This window comes from Coptis chinensis, chromosome 8 (genome assembly GCF_015680905.1).
Source record: "Coptis chinensis isolate HL-2020 chromosome 8, ASM1568090v1, whole genome shotgun sequence".
Classification (NCBI taxonomy): Eukaryota; Viridiplantae; Streptophyta; class Magnoliopsida; order Ranunculales; family Ranunculaceae; genus Coptis; species Coptis chinensis.
Window position 1 is genome coordinate 42,415,506 of NC_141463.1, and position 16,472 is coordinate 42,431,977.

At 36.4% G+C, this 16,472-nt stretch overlaps 1 protein-coding gene across 2 annotated transcripts; it reads right to left on the minus strand.

Annotated features, from left to right (window-relative positions):
- Positions 1-9,617: 9,617 nt before the first annotated feature.
- On the minus strand, positions 9,618-11,883 carry LOC147481504 (uncharacterized). 2 transcript variants are annotated; one of them, XM_086577832.1, is made up of 3 exons: positions 10,444-11,883; positions 10,193-10,294; positions 9,618-10,045 (listed from the first exon to the last, which is right to left on the minus strand). In XM_086577832.1, the coding sequence occupies exon 1, from the start codon at positions 11,626-11,628 to the stop codon at positions 10,570-10,572; it is 1,059 nt and encodes a 352-aa protein (XP_086433958.1). In that variant the 5' UTR covers positions 11,629-11,883; the 3' UTR covers positions 9,618-10,045; positions 10,193-10,294; positions 10,444-10,569. The 2 variants fall into 2 exon arrangements, with proteins under 2 accessions (XP_086433958.1, XP_086433957.1); XM_086577831.1 differs by having other exon boundaries at positions 10,193-11,883.
- Positions 11,884-16,472: the final 4,589 nt, after the last annotated feature.

A 16,472-nucleotide genomic window follows, 5' to 3' on the forward strand; every position in this document is an offset into this window, starting at 1 on the left:
AGACTTGAGAGTAGGAAACTTTGATAATCAACCACGTAAAAGTTTAGTTCTAGTTTACTTACGTTGTGAATTCATAGTTCATTTCGTAGGTAGACTATTCATTTTATAGTTATCACTGGCCATTTGGGGTTGCAAGTAAAAGTAATGAAAAGATCTGGTGCACCAGTGTGTCCGCATATTGCAATGGTATCTTGATAGTTTTGTATCATATAACGGGGTCCTCCTGTGAAAGATGAAGGAAGAACTAATCATTTCCCTACACAACCAGGCTTTGCGTCACCAGCAATAGCAGCATCTACTAATCCTTGATACAATTCTGCACGAATTGTTTCTTGATTATTTCGAACCCATTCCATTCTACTTTGTTCAGTAGCTGTATAAGAATCTACACAAAACTGTTGTCTCAACTTCTTTCCACGAACCACAGTTTGGCCTTCATTGTGTCTCAGTTGCAATCTAAAAGCATAAAATTCTCTCATGCTAATATTTTTTCTTTTTCCAACTACTTTATTGTTTCTATATGGAATGTCAATTCTATATCCATCTTCAGCATGGGGGAACAAAAGTGGATATTGCATTGCCATGAAACTTGGAAGTAATTCATTGATTCTCTTCAATCCAAATCCTTTCTTGTCGACAATAACATCTCTGTGCTCATTAAATTCATCACCATTACCAACAATTAAACCAAAGAACCTCTGTTGATGATGGTAAATTATAAAGTCTTCCATCTTTTTGTCTTCTATTAATCGGTTTTTTATAATCGATGTCCGCTACATGACATTCTTTAAATCTATCCCTTGCCATTCTCAGAAGTCTCGGTGAGTTTGTTGGTAACATTCAACATATCTATCGATCCTTGAACAATGCTAGGATCTAACTTCGTCTCTTGCCCTCTTCTTTACAATTTTCTTCTTGAGTGAGTTCAACCTGTGTGAGACTTCATTTTCGTATCATGTATGTACAACTGCAAACCTTTGGACGGACTCCTTACGGTGGAAGCAAAGTTCCTATTTTATGGTGATTTTGTCATTTTATTTTATAAACAAAGGGCCCCTTCTATCGTTAATTGAACTCTGTCTTTGCACCACCACCGGTGGATGTGAACGCATAAACATGGAGTTGTAGATCTTTGATGTTTTCCATGTAATTTGAAGATTTTTGTCCACCTTTGCAATCCAATAGATTTCTCAAAAATTCAGGAGTTTCTTTTAGAAGAGGCAATTGAACCTTGCCGTTCGACAACATATTGAGAATTTAGGATTAAGTAGGTTTTGATCATATCATTCCTTTCTTCATACCGCACAATAGCTCCACAATGAGAACATATTGAAGTTGGACAACCAATATCTAAAGGCTCAAAACAACTTCCTGCAAAACAATTATTAGATTATTTTATTGCATAGACTAAAATAGCAATACGGTATAATTTAGTGTCAGAACACTTACTTGTATGTGAAACTTCCAAATCACAAATCGTGGTACTTATGGATTCAAATCATTGACATCGTCATCTTCAGAATCAGTCCCACTAATCTGTGAGAGGTAATCGTCATCATTTATATCAACATCATCCATTTGATATGAATGGAACTGATTTGGAGAAATACCAAGTCTCTTATTTCTTAATATTTGACTTCGTTTAAACCGTCGTTCTCTAGCTCTTTCTTTAGTAATAACTGTTTAAAAAATTTAATCAGTCACAAATAATAAACTAAAAGGTAAATTATGTGATATTTTGATCATACCTCTTTTTTTTTTTTGGATTAATCTTGCCAGATGGATTTATTTTCGTCTTCTTTCCAGCCTTTTCCTTCGTTGCTGTACACAAAAAAAAAATTACTTGATCAAAACAGGAGTCTGCAGCCCAATAAATGCAGAAACAATTTGTTTAATCTTCAAAATAGACAGGGCAACTAATTTCAGTACATAGACAACAAAAGGTAGAGTTTACTTCCAAGCTTTAGAATTCGGTCTATAAAAGCATACATACTTCGCTTGTTTGGTTCTTCTGGGCATGTGACCATATCTTTTTGTTTTCTTTTCAAATTAGTTCTCTTGTTCTTGAACCAATTATTTATTTGTTTTTCAGAAATAGGACCATGTTGTATGAGATCATTGGTAATATTTTGTATTCTATCTTTACATGGATTACAGGTCTCTCCATCAAAGATTTCATTCAAAAATCTTTTTTGAATTGGTTTTGGTGTCCAACGCTTCATGATAGACATGGAGGAAGAGAGTGATAAAGATTTATGTGATGAAGATTTATTGTAAACTGCGTGAATTGGAGATGAAGAATATAGAATACGTATTAATTTCTAAGTTTTTAAACGTATTAATTTCTAAGTTTTTAAACTTCTATCGGTGGAAGAGTTTAGGAAAAAGTGGACACTATATAAGTGCAAATTGGGTGTGTTTAGGAAATTGACGTAGTACTCTAGGAAATATTTGTTCTCGTTTTTTTTTATCGCAGTTTGGTTTGGTTTGGTTAGGACCAAGTCAGTTTTTATCGCATCAATCATCCTTTCTTATTTTATCGCTTTCTCTTCCGGGCAATCATCCTTTCTTATTTTATCGCTTTCTTATTGGAACAAACATCAAAAACCACACCTGAAAGCATGACATGTTGCTTGATCACAGATGAGCAGTGCAATTCAAGACCAGTTAAGGTATAAAGTTTTGCTTACACTTTTTCTTTTTTGTGAAAGCTCTTACCATATGCTTGCTTTTCATTTTAGCAACCACCTGCATATGATTCTAGGTTCAGGAATAAAAGAAAGATGATTGATAAGTAATGACTTGAGAATGAAATAGAGGTGAAAAAATAGTTTCTCCATTCTCTCCATATATCTCTCACTCTTCTTTACCTCCCAATTTGAATTGATATTGAACGAAACTCGCTTCCAGTGAAGAGCACCTGGTACCACGTAGCATTCATGAATACATGTTAGTTGGTCAACATAGTAATGGAATTTAGAAATTCTAGGCTGTGAGCTACTTCAAAAATATCTTCGTGGAATCTTAAAGTCAATGATGTAGAATTGTGGGGTGTGATTTGGCAAGGGGTCGTGTAGTCATTGACATTGAAATACCTAAATAAGTTTTAAGATTGTTGTTGGAGAGCCATATCTTTTTCCTCGTATGTTTGAGTAGTTCTCCCCCTTTAAGAACAAAATTTAGTTCTGATGACATGTCCAGTTATTTGCCTTCCTCTGATTGTTCCTTAGTTGAAGCAAGGACTGAAGTCTTGCATCCTTCTTGCAATCTTGCCTTGAGAGTTGCGACTCCTCTTAGGCTGCATTAGTAACTTTTTAAAAGTCAGGTACTGGTGGATTTCACATCTTGTTTATAATTTCAAACTTGATTGCTCTGTGTGGACATTTTTATGTGCTCGTTTCATTTTCATTAAGTATATTATGTTTTACATGTTGTGGGGTTAGGCTGCATTATAAACATATCACCTTGTCTTCGACTCTTCGCTCCAACAAAATCTCTATAACATTTAAGCTTATAGACCTATTACACATTATACACTCGATAGTAACACATTGTTTGCCGGAGCTGCCATCAGGTTGGGCACATGAGCAGGGATTGCACGGGGGGGTTGATGATATGCCACAACTGTGGTGGATGTGGACACATGGCATATGACTGCCTATCGGGTAGATTTATGGAGTGTGCAAGCCGAAGGTACTAACACTTTCCAAATACAATTTGTAATTCCATCAATTACTTGTCTATCAAAAAAATGAGTTAGTTCTGATAATCCTCTTATATCCCTAGTTAAGGTTTTTGTATAAAAATGGTCTAAATTCTCCTACATTTAGTATATATTACATTTAGTATTTTGTCCCAAAAAATTCTCCTAGGACCTATTTTAACAAAAAAATGGATTAAGTTAAAATTCTTCAAATATGAATAAGCGGGACCATATAAAAGAAACGCTACAAATATTCGAAATAAGCTATCTTGTGGAAAAATGGAATTTCTAACAAATTCATACCAATCAAAATAATTGTTAGAATTTGAATGTAAAAGTTTCATTCTAGCCGAATGATTCCCTCGTCCGAGAACCGCCATTCATGCTAAACGGAAAAGTAAGGCGGCTGTTAGTTAGCCTACCCTACTATACAATTGAGTAGGGGTTATAGTAGGTATGAGCGAGTTAGCGAAGACGCTTTAGGCTAATAGAATCGATAAGAGAGTCGGTGCGTAGCAAAGGTTAAGGGAATTTTGTTTCGATAATCAAATTACCCCATGAAATCTTGAAGCCCTTTTAATTCATAAGAATAAGGATGAGCAGAGGATGAAGTCGTGTTGTCAATGGATTTCCTTTCGCTAGAAAAAGCGGGATGGGGGCTGTAGAATGCCTTTCCCCGTCCCGAGGAAAACGTGAAGAATTGCCATTTTATGAGCTTGTAAGGCCCGTTGAAGTCCCGAGGGATAACCGTTTGCTATTGCTATAAGGGCTGCTCGCCTTTAGGTATGCAATCTTGTGTGGTCCAAGAATGTCAATGAACTTGTCAGCACCCATGGCTACTCCCAAAATCAAATAATAGTTTGGAGATATCCAACTATGTCAAAGGTACTCGATTTTTTTGTCCCTTGAGCTTTTTGAAACAACTAAAAGTTTATGTTGTCTGCACTCTTGTACTAATATATCCTCCATTTTAGGTTGGCGACACTTACTGGCCATACGTATAGAGTTCTCTATCTTGCCATATCACCTGATGGTCAGGTAATTTAGTAACTCTTTCCCCCTTCTCTTATCCTTCTTTTACATTATCTTTATATTTTTTTTTCTTGGATGAGGTTTAGTCAAGCTTCACCTCATTTTTTGTATTTTTTTTCGGGGCTTTAAGATTTTTATGTTCAACTATCTTCCTCTTTCAGACCATTGTCACTGGAGCAGGAGATGAAACACTTAGGTTTTGGAATGTGTTCCCTTCTCCAAAGTTTCAGGTAAATTCAGTGAACTGTATATGTATATTACATACACATACCATAGAGAGCCTATGGTTATGGTACGCAGCAAAGATGAATACGAATTCGGGGACTCTGCCTATTGGTAGTGGAATGAGTAAGGTTGCAGCTACCCCGTCCTTTAGAAAAATAATTGTTAGAATTTGAATGTAAAAAGTTTCATTCTAGTCGGAACGATTCCCTCGTCTGAGAACCGCCATTCACGCACGAAACGGAGAAGTAAGCGGCTGAGTTAGCCTACCCTACTATACAATTGAGTAGGGGTTATAGTAGGCGAGCGAGTTAGCGAAGACGCTTAGGCTAATAGAATCAATAAGAGAGTCGGTGCGTAGCAAAGGTTAAGGGAATTTTGTTTCGATAATCAAATTACCCCAGCGAAAGAGTTCTTTACTTGAAGACTTCAAGATGATAAATATTTGCGGGAGCTATGAACCGATGGAACGGATGCTTAAAGTATACACCTACAGGGGAAGGTGCAAGACCCGCTTCTTCAACGGTCGAGAAACCAAGGTAAGCAATTTGGTGCTTAAGGATAGACATTGAAAAAGTTTTTGATAAGATGCTCAGCATTATTGTATAGAATGAATGCATATTAGAGTCCCCTTGAAGCTTCAATGCTAGAGTTGGAATCTGATTTTACGCTAATTGTTTTCTGTTTTGTTAACATTCCAGTTGAACTTGAACCATGACAGACTTGTAGTTATAAGCGAGTCACATTTTGCATTCAAATATTTCCTTTGTAAAAGTCGACTACCCCCTCGAGTCACAAAGATGTAGTTTAACTGCAGACTCTGGATTTTCATGTACCTTCTTTCAGTTCTTTGGAATAGAACTGGTGGAGCTGATCATTTTCTGGTTGCTTGTCATGATTGGGTACACTTCTCATGCCTCCTTCAGATTTAAATTTCACCATTTTTTAGTTGAGACTCCAATTTCTTGTGTAGTCTAATGGTGGAGCTGATCATTTTCTGGTTGCTTGTCATGATTGGGTACACTTCTCATGCCTCCTTCAGATTTAAATTTCACCATTTTTTAGTTGAGACTCCAATTTCTTGTGTAGTCTAATAAATTGTGTATTTCCCAGGCCCCGCATGAAATGGTGCGACATATGAGTAGGTGCATTAGAGCACTCTGCAATGCTGATGTTAATGAAGGCTTTGTAATTGGCAATGCTGATGTAGTTGGACAAATGAAGGTGCTATGTGTCATTGTGTTGTGAGAAATTTAAATGGCTATTTATAGAAGCAGAGATGAGAGCTGGAGAAATTTAATCAGAACACCTTCTCTATTATATTGGCAAATTCAATTTCTTGATTTAATAAAGGTCTCTTTACTACTGAAATCTTGTGTCTTAACTACCACTTATTTTGTCTTTATTATTACACATCACCACCATTAACCGCTTTTTCAAGACCAACTTTGAAATGGGTAAAACAAAAGCAAGGCAAATAAAGTACAATCACACTTAAGTTACATTACATGCTCAAGGTCAGTTATGACTTTCTTCCCGGTTCAAACCTTCCCATGTAAGCAGGGATGGCAATAAAGCCCTGTTTCGGTAAGAACCTGTACCTACTTCTTTGGCACACATAGGTGATGAACTTATACAGAGATCAGCAAAGAGACCGTCACATTCCGGAATAGCAATAAGGGCCCCATCTCCATCACCATCACCATCAACAGCTCAAACTCCTAAGTCATAAATACCCCATTATCTATAGACTGGATAATGGGTCTATATCACTGGAATCACTATCATTACAACTCCTAGCAAAATCACAAAAGTTCACTTCTGCTTCTTTAGTTTGCTGACCAAAATCTTCAGGAAGCTTCTAATTGGACAACGGCACTTTAGACTGCCTATAAAAGAAGCCATTGATGCGAGGAGGGTATATTTTTACGATTCTACTAAAGAAAAATTCATCAGAAATCAAATTTTGCCACCTTTTGCAAACACACTTGGACATAAAGAGGCTTTTCAGAGGAACTTTAATGAGTATCTCCTGAATTAATTCGTCGCTAAGAGCTTCAACGGTACTGCCAAACATCTTACGTACTTCTTCCTTCTTGCCGTGAAGCCCATGAGGAAGTTAGAGAGAATCAGAAACGTCCTCAAAATCACCAATAATTCTTCTTTCCTTTAGAAACTTGCATATAAGGCATGTAAGGTACAGCGGCAGTATGCAAAGCACAACTTTCTTTGGTTCCATGCCCTCTGCCGTAGTTAGTTGCTCCTTGGCTTATCCATCCCCGACCACCCCCACCACAGGCATCAGGATAGAGCAGTTCACGTTCGCGTTCCCTCACACGTGCACCGTTGAATACCTGAATCAAACATAAAAATGTCAAAAAATGAGGATGACCATAACTCAAACGACATGTGTCTGATAGGATGACCAGGGTAAGACATTAACACTTACATTCTGGAGTGCGTTGAGCGACTTGGCTTCTAAAAAGCAGTCCAAAAGTGTAAGTATGCCTTCTCGAGTTGCTATCAAACCTCCCCAGGGGTGAACAAATGGATCTTGGCTGTCGTCCTCACAAACTGAAATCTTTGTAGTAACTCCAACATCACTTTCACTACTCACACTTGACATTCTTCCATTCGCCACATGCCCGCCTTCAAGTTGCTGAGACTTTCCATCCATAACAATTTGTGAAAAACCTTCAAGCAGCAACCCATTACATCTAGAGCAATACAAATTCTTCCTAGCTTGCTCCAATAACGTCTGCTTATCAATCTTCAAAGCTCCGCCGCAAGATGAGGCGGCAACTCGTTCCAGAACTACATCACAATATCAGAAAATTATAAAAGACTCAACCATTGTAAAAAAAACCACTTTGTATTATCTCTATCAAATTCACATTCTCAATTTCTTATATCCAACAAATTAAAAATTTCCGTTACTCGAAATCGATCCGGTAGAGCATGTTGTCGAATAAGCATTATTATTATTACTATTAAATTGAACATTTCTTTGTGGTAAACCTGGCATCTTCTTCTGAACCCTTGTGCTGAACTTTCATCTATTAGTAGTCGCATTCCTTGACTCGTAAGTTAAGAACTCACATAGAAAGTTTATCTAACATAGAAGTCGAGTAAAATATACAAACGATAGTCCAAAAATTTCATCGGAAGAAAACTACAATCGATGCAACTACATAAAATTCTAAATTTCTTACTACGTAAGTCTCCATATAAACTTTGTATACTACATAAGCCCATACTATTAAGCTAAATTTATGCCAGATTTGAATGGAGCATGAATTGGAGTGTTAGCTGTTTTTTTCATTAGTGTCTCGTCCACATCTGGAGCATCCGAACGAAAAAATGCTAGACTGTACTTAAACATAGAATGACCTGAATATAAATATTCTGTAATTGTACACTGGCAGTTGGACCTACCAGGGGCAAGGCACTTTTGAAGCCAAAATGGTTATAAGAAGAATGAACGAACTTGAGGTAGCAAAATTTTCAGACACCGTGGGAAGCACTTTTTTTTTGTTACAGTGATAACCGTATTCAAATGAAGTGAATAATCCTACATTTTAGCAATAAGAAATGTAAAGTGGAATATCATGTAGAAGATGTTAATGACATGTAATTAGAAGTAGGTTCTGGACCTGTAATAAGTATAAGGTTAGACAAAAGATTGTAAGCTATATATATGCAAAGAACAAAAGACACAGATAAAAAGTTAGTTTTGAAAGGGTAAATAAGCTATTTTTTGTAACTTAAAAAAAGGAACAAAAAAAGTTTACAGATGAAGTTCCAAATTGTAGTTCCACGTTTGGGAGCTCGTACCAAATTCCCTTCTATAAGTTCCAAATTGCAGTTTCACTGGAGTCCTCTGGCAATATAGTGTATGCTGGTCAGTTTTTTTTTGCTCAGTTCATAAGAGGGGCATTCTGGAAATTTGTTAACGCAGTTTCACAATTCTTATTTAGTTCAAAAAGAAAATTCTCATTCATATAAGATGCATAAGACTGCATATTTACAAATAACAATAATAAAATGAAAAACGAAATCGACTGAGAGAAGGAGCAGAAATTTAGAAGATGTGATTATATATACATGCAAAATTGAGTATACATGGAGATTGTGATTAATTACAATTAGATAGAAGGAAATTTACCTGGGAAGAAGAAGATATAGAACTTGTCATGGTGATGAAGGACACAATCATGCAATGCAAGAGCTAAGGAGCTCTGTGTATACAACGTTCCTAGTATGAACTCCCGGGAAGCCACGCAATGCTCCATTATTTACTAAGATCTTTGTCGTACTTCTGGATACACCTCTAGACATTGCAACATACAGTTGCCCATGACTGAAGACATGATTTGGTAAGTATATACCAACAATTGGTATAGTCTGTCCTTGGGACTTATTGATGGTAAGTGCAAAGCTTAGACGAACTGGGAACTGTTTCCTTGTAATGACGAAAGGGAGCTTAATGTCATCAGATGATGACAGTGGTATACGTGGAACGAAAACAGGTTTACCACAGAAACTTCCAGTAACTATTTCTGCATAGATAAGTTTTCTAAAAAATTCGCGGCAGAGCATCCTTGTTCCATTGCATAAGCCATTTTTAGGATCAATGTTCCTCAGTAGTATAATTGAAGGAATAGCTTGAAAAAATTTCCCCTGGGAAAAGCTTAATGACTTCATCATTAACTCTGTCAACATGATCATTTGTAGGTGTTATTATTGCTCTTTGCATCATGTACGAACTGTCAAGTGCATTGTCATGCAATTTCGGGAACACTGAATCTATCAAAGAAAACAGGGAGTGATCATCTCTCCATGGTATGACCATGTCATCAGGCACTCTGATCATGTCATCTATAACATAGTCTTCAGTCCCATCACCAGTTCGTATCAGAAAGTCAGAAAAATCTGGATCGGCTCTTGCCCTCATGTTCTCTCTGAGACGAATAACTTCCACAAATTCCCATAAAGAAGATTTTTATAAGCATTCATCTATTATTTCTGCTCTAGTTCCATGTGCAATAACAGGTGGTGTTTGACGAAAATCTCCACCTAACACAACAACTTTTCCACCAAAAGGTGATGTAACATTAGTTATATCTCTAAGGGTTCTGTCAAGAGCTTCAAATGCATATCGATGGGTCATTGTGGCTTCTTCCCATATCAGTACAGATGCATGACAAATCAATTTAGCTAGGGGAGTATGTTTACCTATATTGCAAGTCGACTCTGCATAGGTTGGTATAGGAATCTTGAATCTCGAATGTGCTGTACGTCCACCTGGCATCATTATTGCTGCAATACCTGAAGTGGCTGTTGCAATAGCAATATGTCCCATGTTTCTAAGGTAAGAAAGTATTGAACGATAAAGAAAGGTTTTGCCTGTTCCTCCAGGACCATCAACAAAATATACTCTGCCCACATTATTTACAACAGAGTTTACTATTTTATTGAAAGCATACCTCTGGTCCTGATTCAATTTATCAACAGAGGAGAGATCATCGGGAGGTATAGGTGCTACTTGTTCTTCGGAAATGAATTCAGTATCAACTGGGACTGTAGTAGTCTTATCAGATATAGAAGGCAGATCATAATCGAATTTTTTTTCCATGCTCGGAAAGAGAGGATCTTATGTCTTTAAGTAGAAGTTTAATAGGTGGATCTGTGGATGTCGAGGAAGTATAATCTTCCATCATATAAGTGTGGAATTCATTCCATAGGTCACGAACATGAGGTGGTTTGCAATGTACCAATATGATGACAAAGAGCTTTCGTAATGCATGAGGCATACGTATTGCTACTGCTTCTTGTAGAGTTTCGCGTATGTCACTGCCCCCTTCAGCCAACCCCAACTTCTCTGCTGCCTCCTTAAATGTTGCACATGTCACTGAACCAACAGTTCGAAGACTTTCATATGATGTCGGGCCCCGGACGTGAGTCAGTAATATTCTTAGGTAGTACTTCTCACTATCAGAAGGAGATACTGTATATATTCTGCCAATAACTTGATTGCGGCCTCTTCTTTTCTTCCAACATTTTTTTGACTTTATCCATGTGTAGTGCTCAGGAATCTCCTGATATAGATACTGCCTTGCTTCTTCATCCACTTTGTTCAAATTGAAAAATTCGGTTAACATTGTGCGTGACGTGTTACTATCATCTAATAGATTAGTAAGACTTTCTCCTTCATGATATGTAACTTGATGCATATTGGGCAGGTGAATTTGCAATGCATAAACAGATGGATACATTCTGTTCAAGGGAAACTTGAAGATTCTCCAAAGAGCCTCTTGAGGGCAAATCCAACGGCCATCCATAAACTGCTTGATCTCATCTTCGTTGTCATCGGCCTCACTTGATGTCACTTGGAAACGAACCCGATCAACACCTTTGTAGACATACTTATACAGATACTTGACTGATTTGATGCTGGAGCAAATCTCAACATTGATGTGACAATCATACTTTTTTAGGAGCCATGGGTTATAAGGCACGACCCATTGATTGTCTACATGATATTGGTCATTGTTGGTGTGTAGCAAATATTTTTCGGTATTCCTTCTCATGTAAATTGGGAAGGAATCATCACCTTGAAGTGTAGAAGAGGAGAATTGCTTGGGGAAGTACGTTCTTCTTGCATTTATCATTCTTCATGCACACGCAACTTGGATTGAGAACACCACATGGGCCGTGAATCATATGACGCAATACAATACTATGTAGTTCTGGTTCCTTGTTAGGATCTGGAATCTCTGCTCGAACAATCTGATCGTAATCTTCCGGGTTTCTCAGCTTATCATTCTGATCAAGTATTAAAAGGAAATGTGCATGTGGCAATCCCCGCTTTTGGAATTCAATGACATGGACATGAGCAACTACCTTTCCGAGAACACCTTTCTTGAATAAATTTCAAAAAAAATAATCTCTTAGTCATAAATTATAGTAATTCTAGGGTAATTGAACAAATTAGTCACATTAGCTAACATTTCCATCAACAAATTTCAAAAAAAAAACATAAAAACAATCCATAAAATAAGCCAATTACCTGTGTAAATTTTAGTGACAACACAAAATTCTTGAGGAGTTTCAAATGAATCATGCATTTCCATTATGTTCTAGGGTTTCTGCTTCACTGAAATCTCATGCTGCAACCTCCAAATTCTCTGGGCACATTTCCATTTCCATCAGGATCGATGTGCCGTGATCCATAATGCAACACTGTAGCTAAGTCACCAGTACTGTCATCAACTAACTGTTTCCCATTGTGGTCTACTACATAAGACGTAGTCATCATTGCTGATTTGATTCTCGCTGGTGACCAATCTCGGTGTGTGGCTTTTAGCAATGCCGCTACGCCTGAGATATGGGGAGGCAATGACACCAAAGCATTTATTGACAATTACCATTTACCAATAATACTTTTGATTGGCGGTGTCTATGCACAAACCAAATCCTCAAATTGGCGAACTCGCCAAGCATATATAGTATTCCAACTTTTAACTGAGAGAATAACCTCTTAACTCAGCAATGAAGTAAGTTGAGCCCTTACTGTCCAATATCCTTATGACTTGCAACAAATCTCCAGATGACTCCACCAAATATATCCTCATCGAATGGAATCTAGCCTTAGGGGAAGCTGCTATAAACATACTGATAGTTTGTGAGGAATTTGAAATTGATGCGAAGCTGGATTCATGACCAATAAGTTACGAAACAGAGATCGCTTTTTTATCTTTTGCTCTCCTATTTTTTCGTCAAAAGTTAAGCACCGATCGCTGATCTTGCGCTTTTTTATCTTTTGCTCTCCTATTTTTTCGTCAAAAGTTTTCGAAACTTCCGATTTTTCACTCTAAATTTTAGTAATTAGTTGTATGACGTGGACACTCTCTAAAGGCTCTAAAAATAGAGCCAAGAGGATTGAGCTATAATATATATCTAAGGACAAGGTGTGGTTAAAAACAAAAACACGTCGAATAAACAAACTAAGTTAGCTAATTGGGCTATTAAGCAGACAAAAAAAAAATGAACCAAAAAATGCCCAAATCAAAATTAATAACTCGATCTAATGAGCTTTGGGCTTTTGATTCAAAATCCAATACATATAATTATTTATTCAAAAAGACTTTGGACTATTTTTTTTTCCCGATAATCCAAGACTTTGGACTATTTTTTTTTTCCCGATAATCCAAGACTTTGGACTATTAAATCATTAACAATCCATATACATATATTATTTATTCAAGTGGACTTTGGACATTTGAGTCATTAACTATCAAGCACCAGGCCCAGCCTCCTGACTTGCGGCTGGGATTCGATTTCAGGGGGTATAAATCAAGGGTTATAATAGTGTCACCAAAGCATGTGAGTTGAATTAGAAATTAAATGGGATATTAATCATGAAATATTAATCGTGAAAACCTTTATTAGAAGAAACCCTTTCGTTCGCTCTCCCAACCCATCAGTTCTCATCGAAACAAAGCGAAGAAGAAACCAATATGTTATTCTTTCACCTCCTACTTCTTCTTCTTCCTTGATTACAGTGTGATTGCAATTAGAAATGAAAAACCATTGAACAAAAACTGTTCTCTTTTCTTCTCTCTCTCGCGCCTCCAAGATAACCCAATTCTAATCTTAAAAGGGACAAGGTGTCATCTTCTTCACCAAATTGAACGTCGATATCTTTAGTTTTTTTTCCAAAAAAAGAGAAAAACTTGCGCGCCCCAAATTCATACAGATAAGTTATCTTCAAAACGTTTTTTGCCTTTACAAATCATTGTTGTTTATAACACAAACTTCATTTTTTACTATACATTTTTCTGTTTTTTCAGTTCTTCTTCATTCATTTTTCTATTTTTTCAGTTCCTTTGGCTTTTCCTGGCTGTCCAAACGCACGCTACCTCAATTAGTCGTAGGAAGGGTTTTGGCTGACATTTACCTCTTCAAGGTGTGTGTTATACATAAGTTAATAATCTCCTTAAATGTGTTTTGATTTTTTTTTCACCTGAAAGTCTATTCTGTCATATATTTTAATACCAATAGTCTAAATTGATTGAGATATTCTTCATCTAATCGAATGTGATAAATGTTTTGTTGAAAGAATTTTTGAAGAAAGTAAAAAATTCCAGGTCTGTCAAAGGCCTCACTAAAATTTGTGTTCTCGTCTCTTTTTCCCTGAAAAAATGTATCTGTCTTAAGAGGATCGTGATGAGTGCCACGATGATAGTCGTGAGTTGGATTACAAATTAATTAGATTCTTAATTGTTAAAAAACCCTTCGTGTCTCCAAACTTGGTTGGTAAAAGCTTATCCTCCCCACCTTTACAGGTCTTGCTCCACTTCCACAACTCCTTCTAATCTTTTGCTATTGCTTGGTTTGATGATTTTGTGTTGTTAGTTTGCGAGGGAAAAAACAGCTTCCGAGAGATCTAAAGCCGTGAGGTGAATTTTATTGAACCCTCTTATTTGTTTTTTCTTTTTGAATTAAGAAATGGGTATCAAAGAAATGTGTACCATTTTTTTAGCTTCGTGTTGGCGACGTCGCTGGAACGTTTAATGGCGTTGCTTTGGGGTTGTTTTGAGCTTCATAAAAACTGTTCTTTTGGTGGTTGTTTAAGAAATGGACATCAAATATTCTTTTGGCGTTGGTTAGACTTCGACTTTTATAATGGTTGTTTAAGGGGCGTCAAAAGATGATCTTACGGTTATACACACAGTCAATAACTTGCTAATCTTTCACAAAAAAAATTATGAAAATAGGTTGTAATGCTTTCGAATTTCTCTTTTTAATTCTAATGACTATTTCCTCTTTTCGCAATTCTTCAACTTCAAGAAGGGGGCTTCGAGTATCACTGCTAAAGCTACTCTGGATAGCTCTTTTTAGAGTAATGCACACCTGATTGGAAAGGGACAATTGGTACACTCTACTGCTTGGTGTACTCAAAACTTAATAATTTATCTGTATATGTCGTTGTCGTACGTTTACGGAGTGTTGCTTATTGTAAAATTTGATTCCAGGAAGGCGAGCTTATGAGTAGTGGGCATGTGATGCTTGGGGAGGATATTGAAGTTGTAAATGGTATGTCAGTTTGTGTACAATTTTGTAATTTTGATATGCAAATGGTACACATACAAGTTTATTATCTAGCATAGGTATCGTGTAAACAATTTGTTTATATGACATTGAGCTGCCAGGGTTAAAAATTCCAAAGCATAGTACAGATTGAATTAAGAAATGGGTAACAAAGAAATTGTTTCTTCTTAATTGTTTCTTTTTTGAGCTTCACGTATAACTGTTCTTTTAAGTGGCGTGAGACTTCGACTTAAGTGTGGTTGTTTAAGTGGCGCCAAAAAAGGATTTAACAAAATGGTTCTACAATTATACCCACACATGATTTTATCATTGTTCACTTGACAAGTTCTTAGTAATTGGTTGGAATCACTGGAGTTATATCAGAGATTCAGAAGGAGAAGAAGGTTCGTAACTTATCTACTTACCAATACCTACTTTCTTCTCTAATTATCGCAAAAAGAAGAGTGTACAAACAATAATGTTTGTTACTAATTCTTTTATTCAAATTATAATGCTTAAGATAATTATACTCTTGATACATTCACACATCCCCTCAATACTTTTTATTCAAGTTAGGGGGTAGAATACTTCTAAAATGTTTATATTGATGGGTATCATTGAATCCTCTTTCTGAGTGAGTTAGGTTGTTTGACATTAATATTATTATGCATGTTGCTGAAATTGTGAGAACCTCTTTAAAGCATGTCAAATTCTTTTATATTCCTTCTTAATTAGATTCCGTGTGATGGGTGCTAGACTACATTATTCTTTTAAATTGATTGATATGATGTATATAGTTTGAGTTGGTTTGGGACTCAAGTTCACATATAAGTATAGCCTAATTTTCTTTGATTTCGGATATGGGTAGGCCGAAACGTTATTCTATTCTATCTAGGAATAACACAAAGACCATTTGAAAGATTGAAGTTGATTTGTTTTATGTCTATTGTGGTCATATGTCGTGTTCAAGTTTTGGAGGATGCTAACTTCTCATTATCAGACCTGTTCAAGCTTTTCCCATTACAAACTCTGTTATTATATTCATCGTTGTACACCCCCACCCCCAAGAACATGAGCAGAAAATCATTTTGGTTCTTCGAATGTTGTCCATTGCTCACAAGGAACTTAAAACTGAAGTTGAAGGTTGTTTCCATGACACTTGGGTAAAGGGGCTATTCGTTGTTTTTTATTTACTTTCTCTCCATATGTATTATTATTTGCACGGAATAAGTACGACTAATTTCTCTTTCAAAAAGCAATGAAGCCCATTTTTATTTTTATTTTATTGTATTGTCCCTGTAGAAGAATCACACAAAAATACATGCTTTTATATATTATAATTTTATACTTTTTTTCCTATTCCTTTCTGAACAGGAACACCTTTTATACAATTCTGAATCCATGGGTAGATTACCTACCTAGA

What these genes read in the sequence shown, in the direction of transcription:
- LOC147481504 (XM_086577832.1), bottom strand. Translation starts at nt 11,628, where the DNA reads ATGATAAATGCAAGAAGAACGTACTTCCCCAAGCAATTCTCCTCTTCT.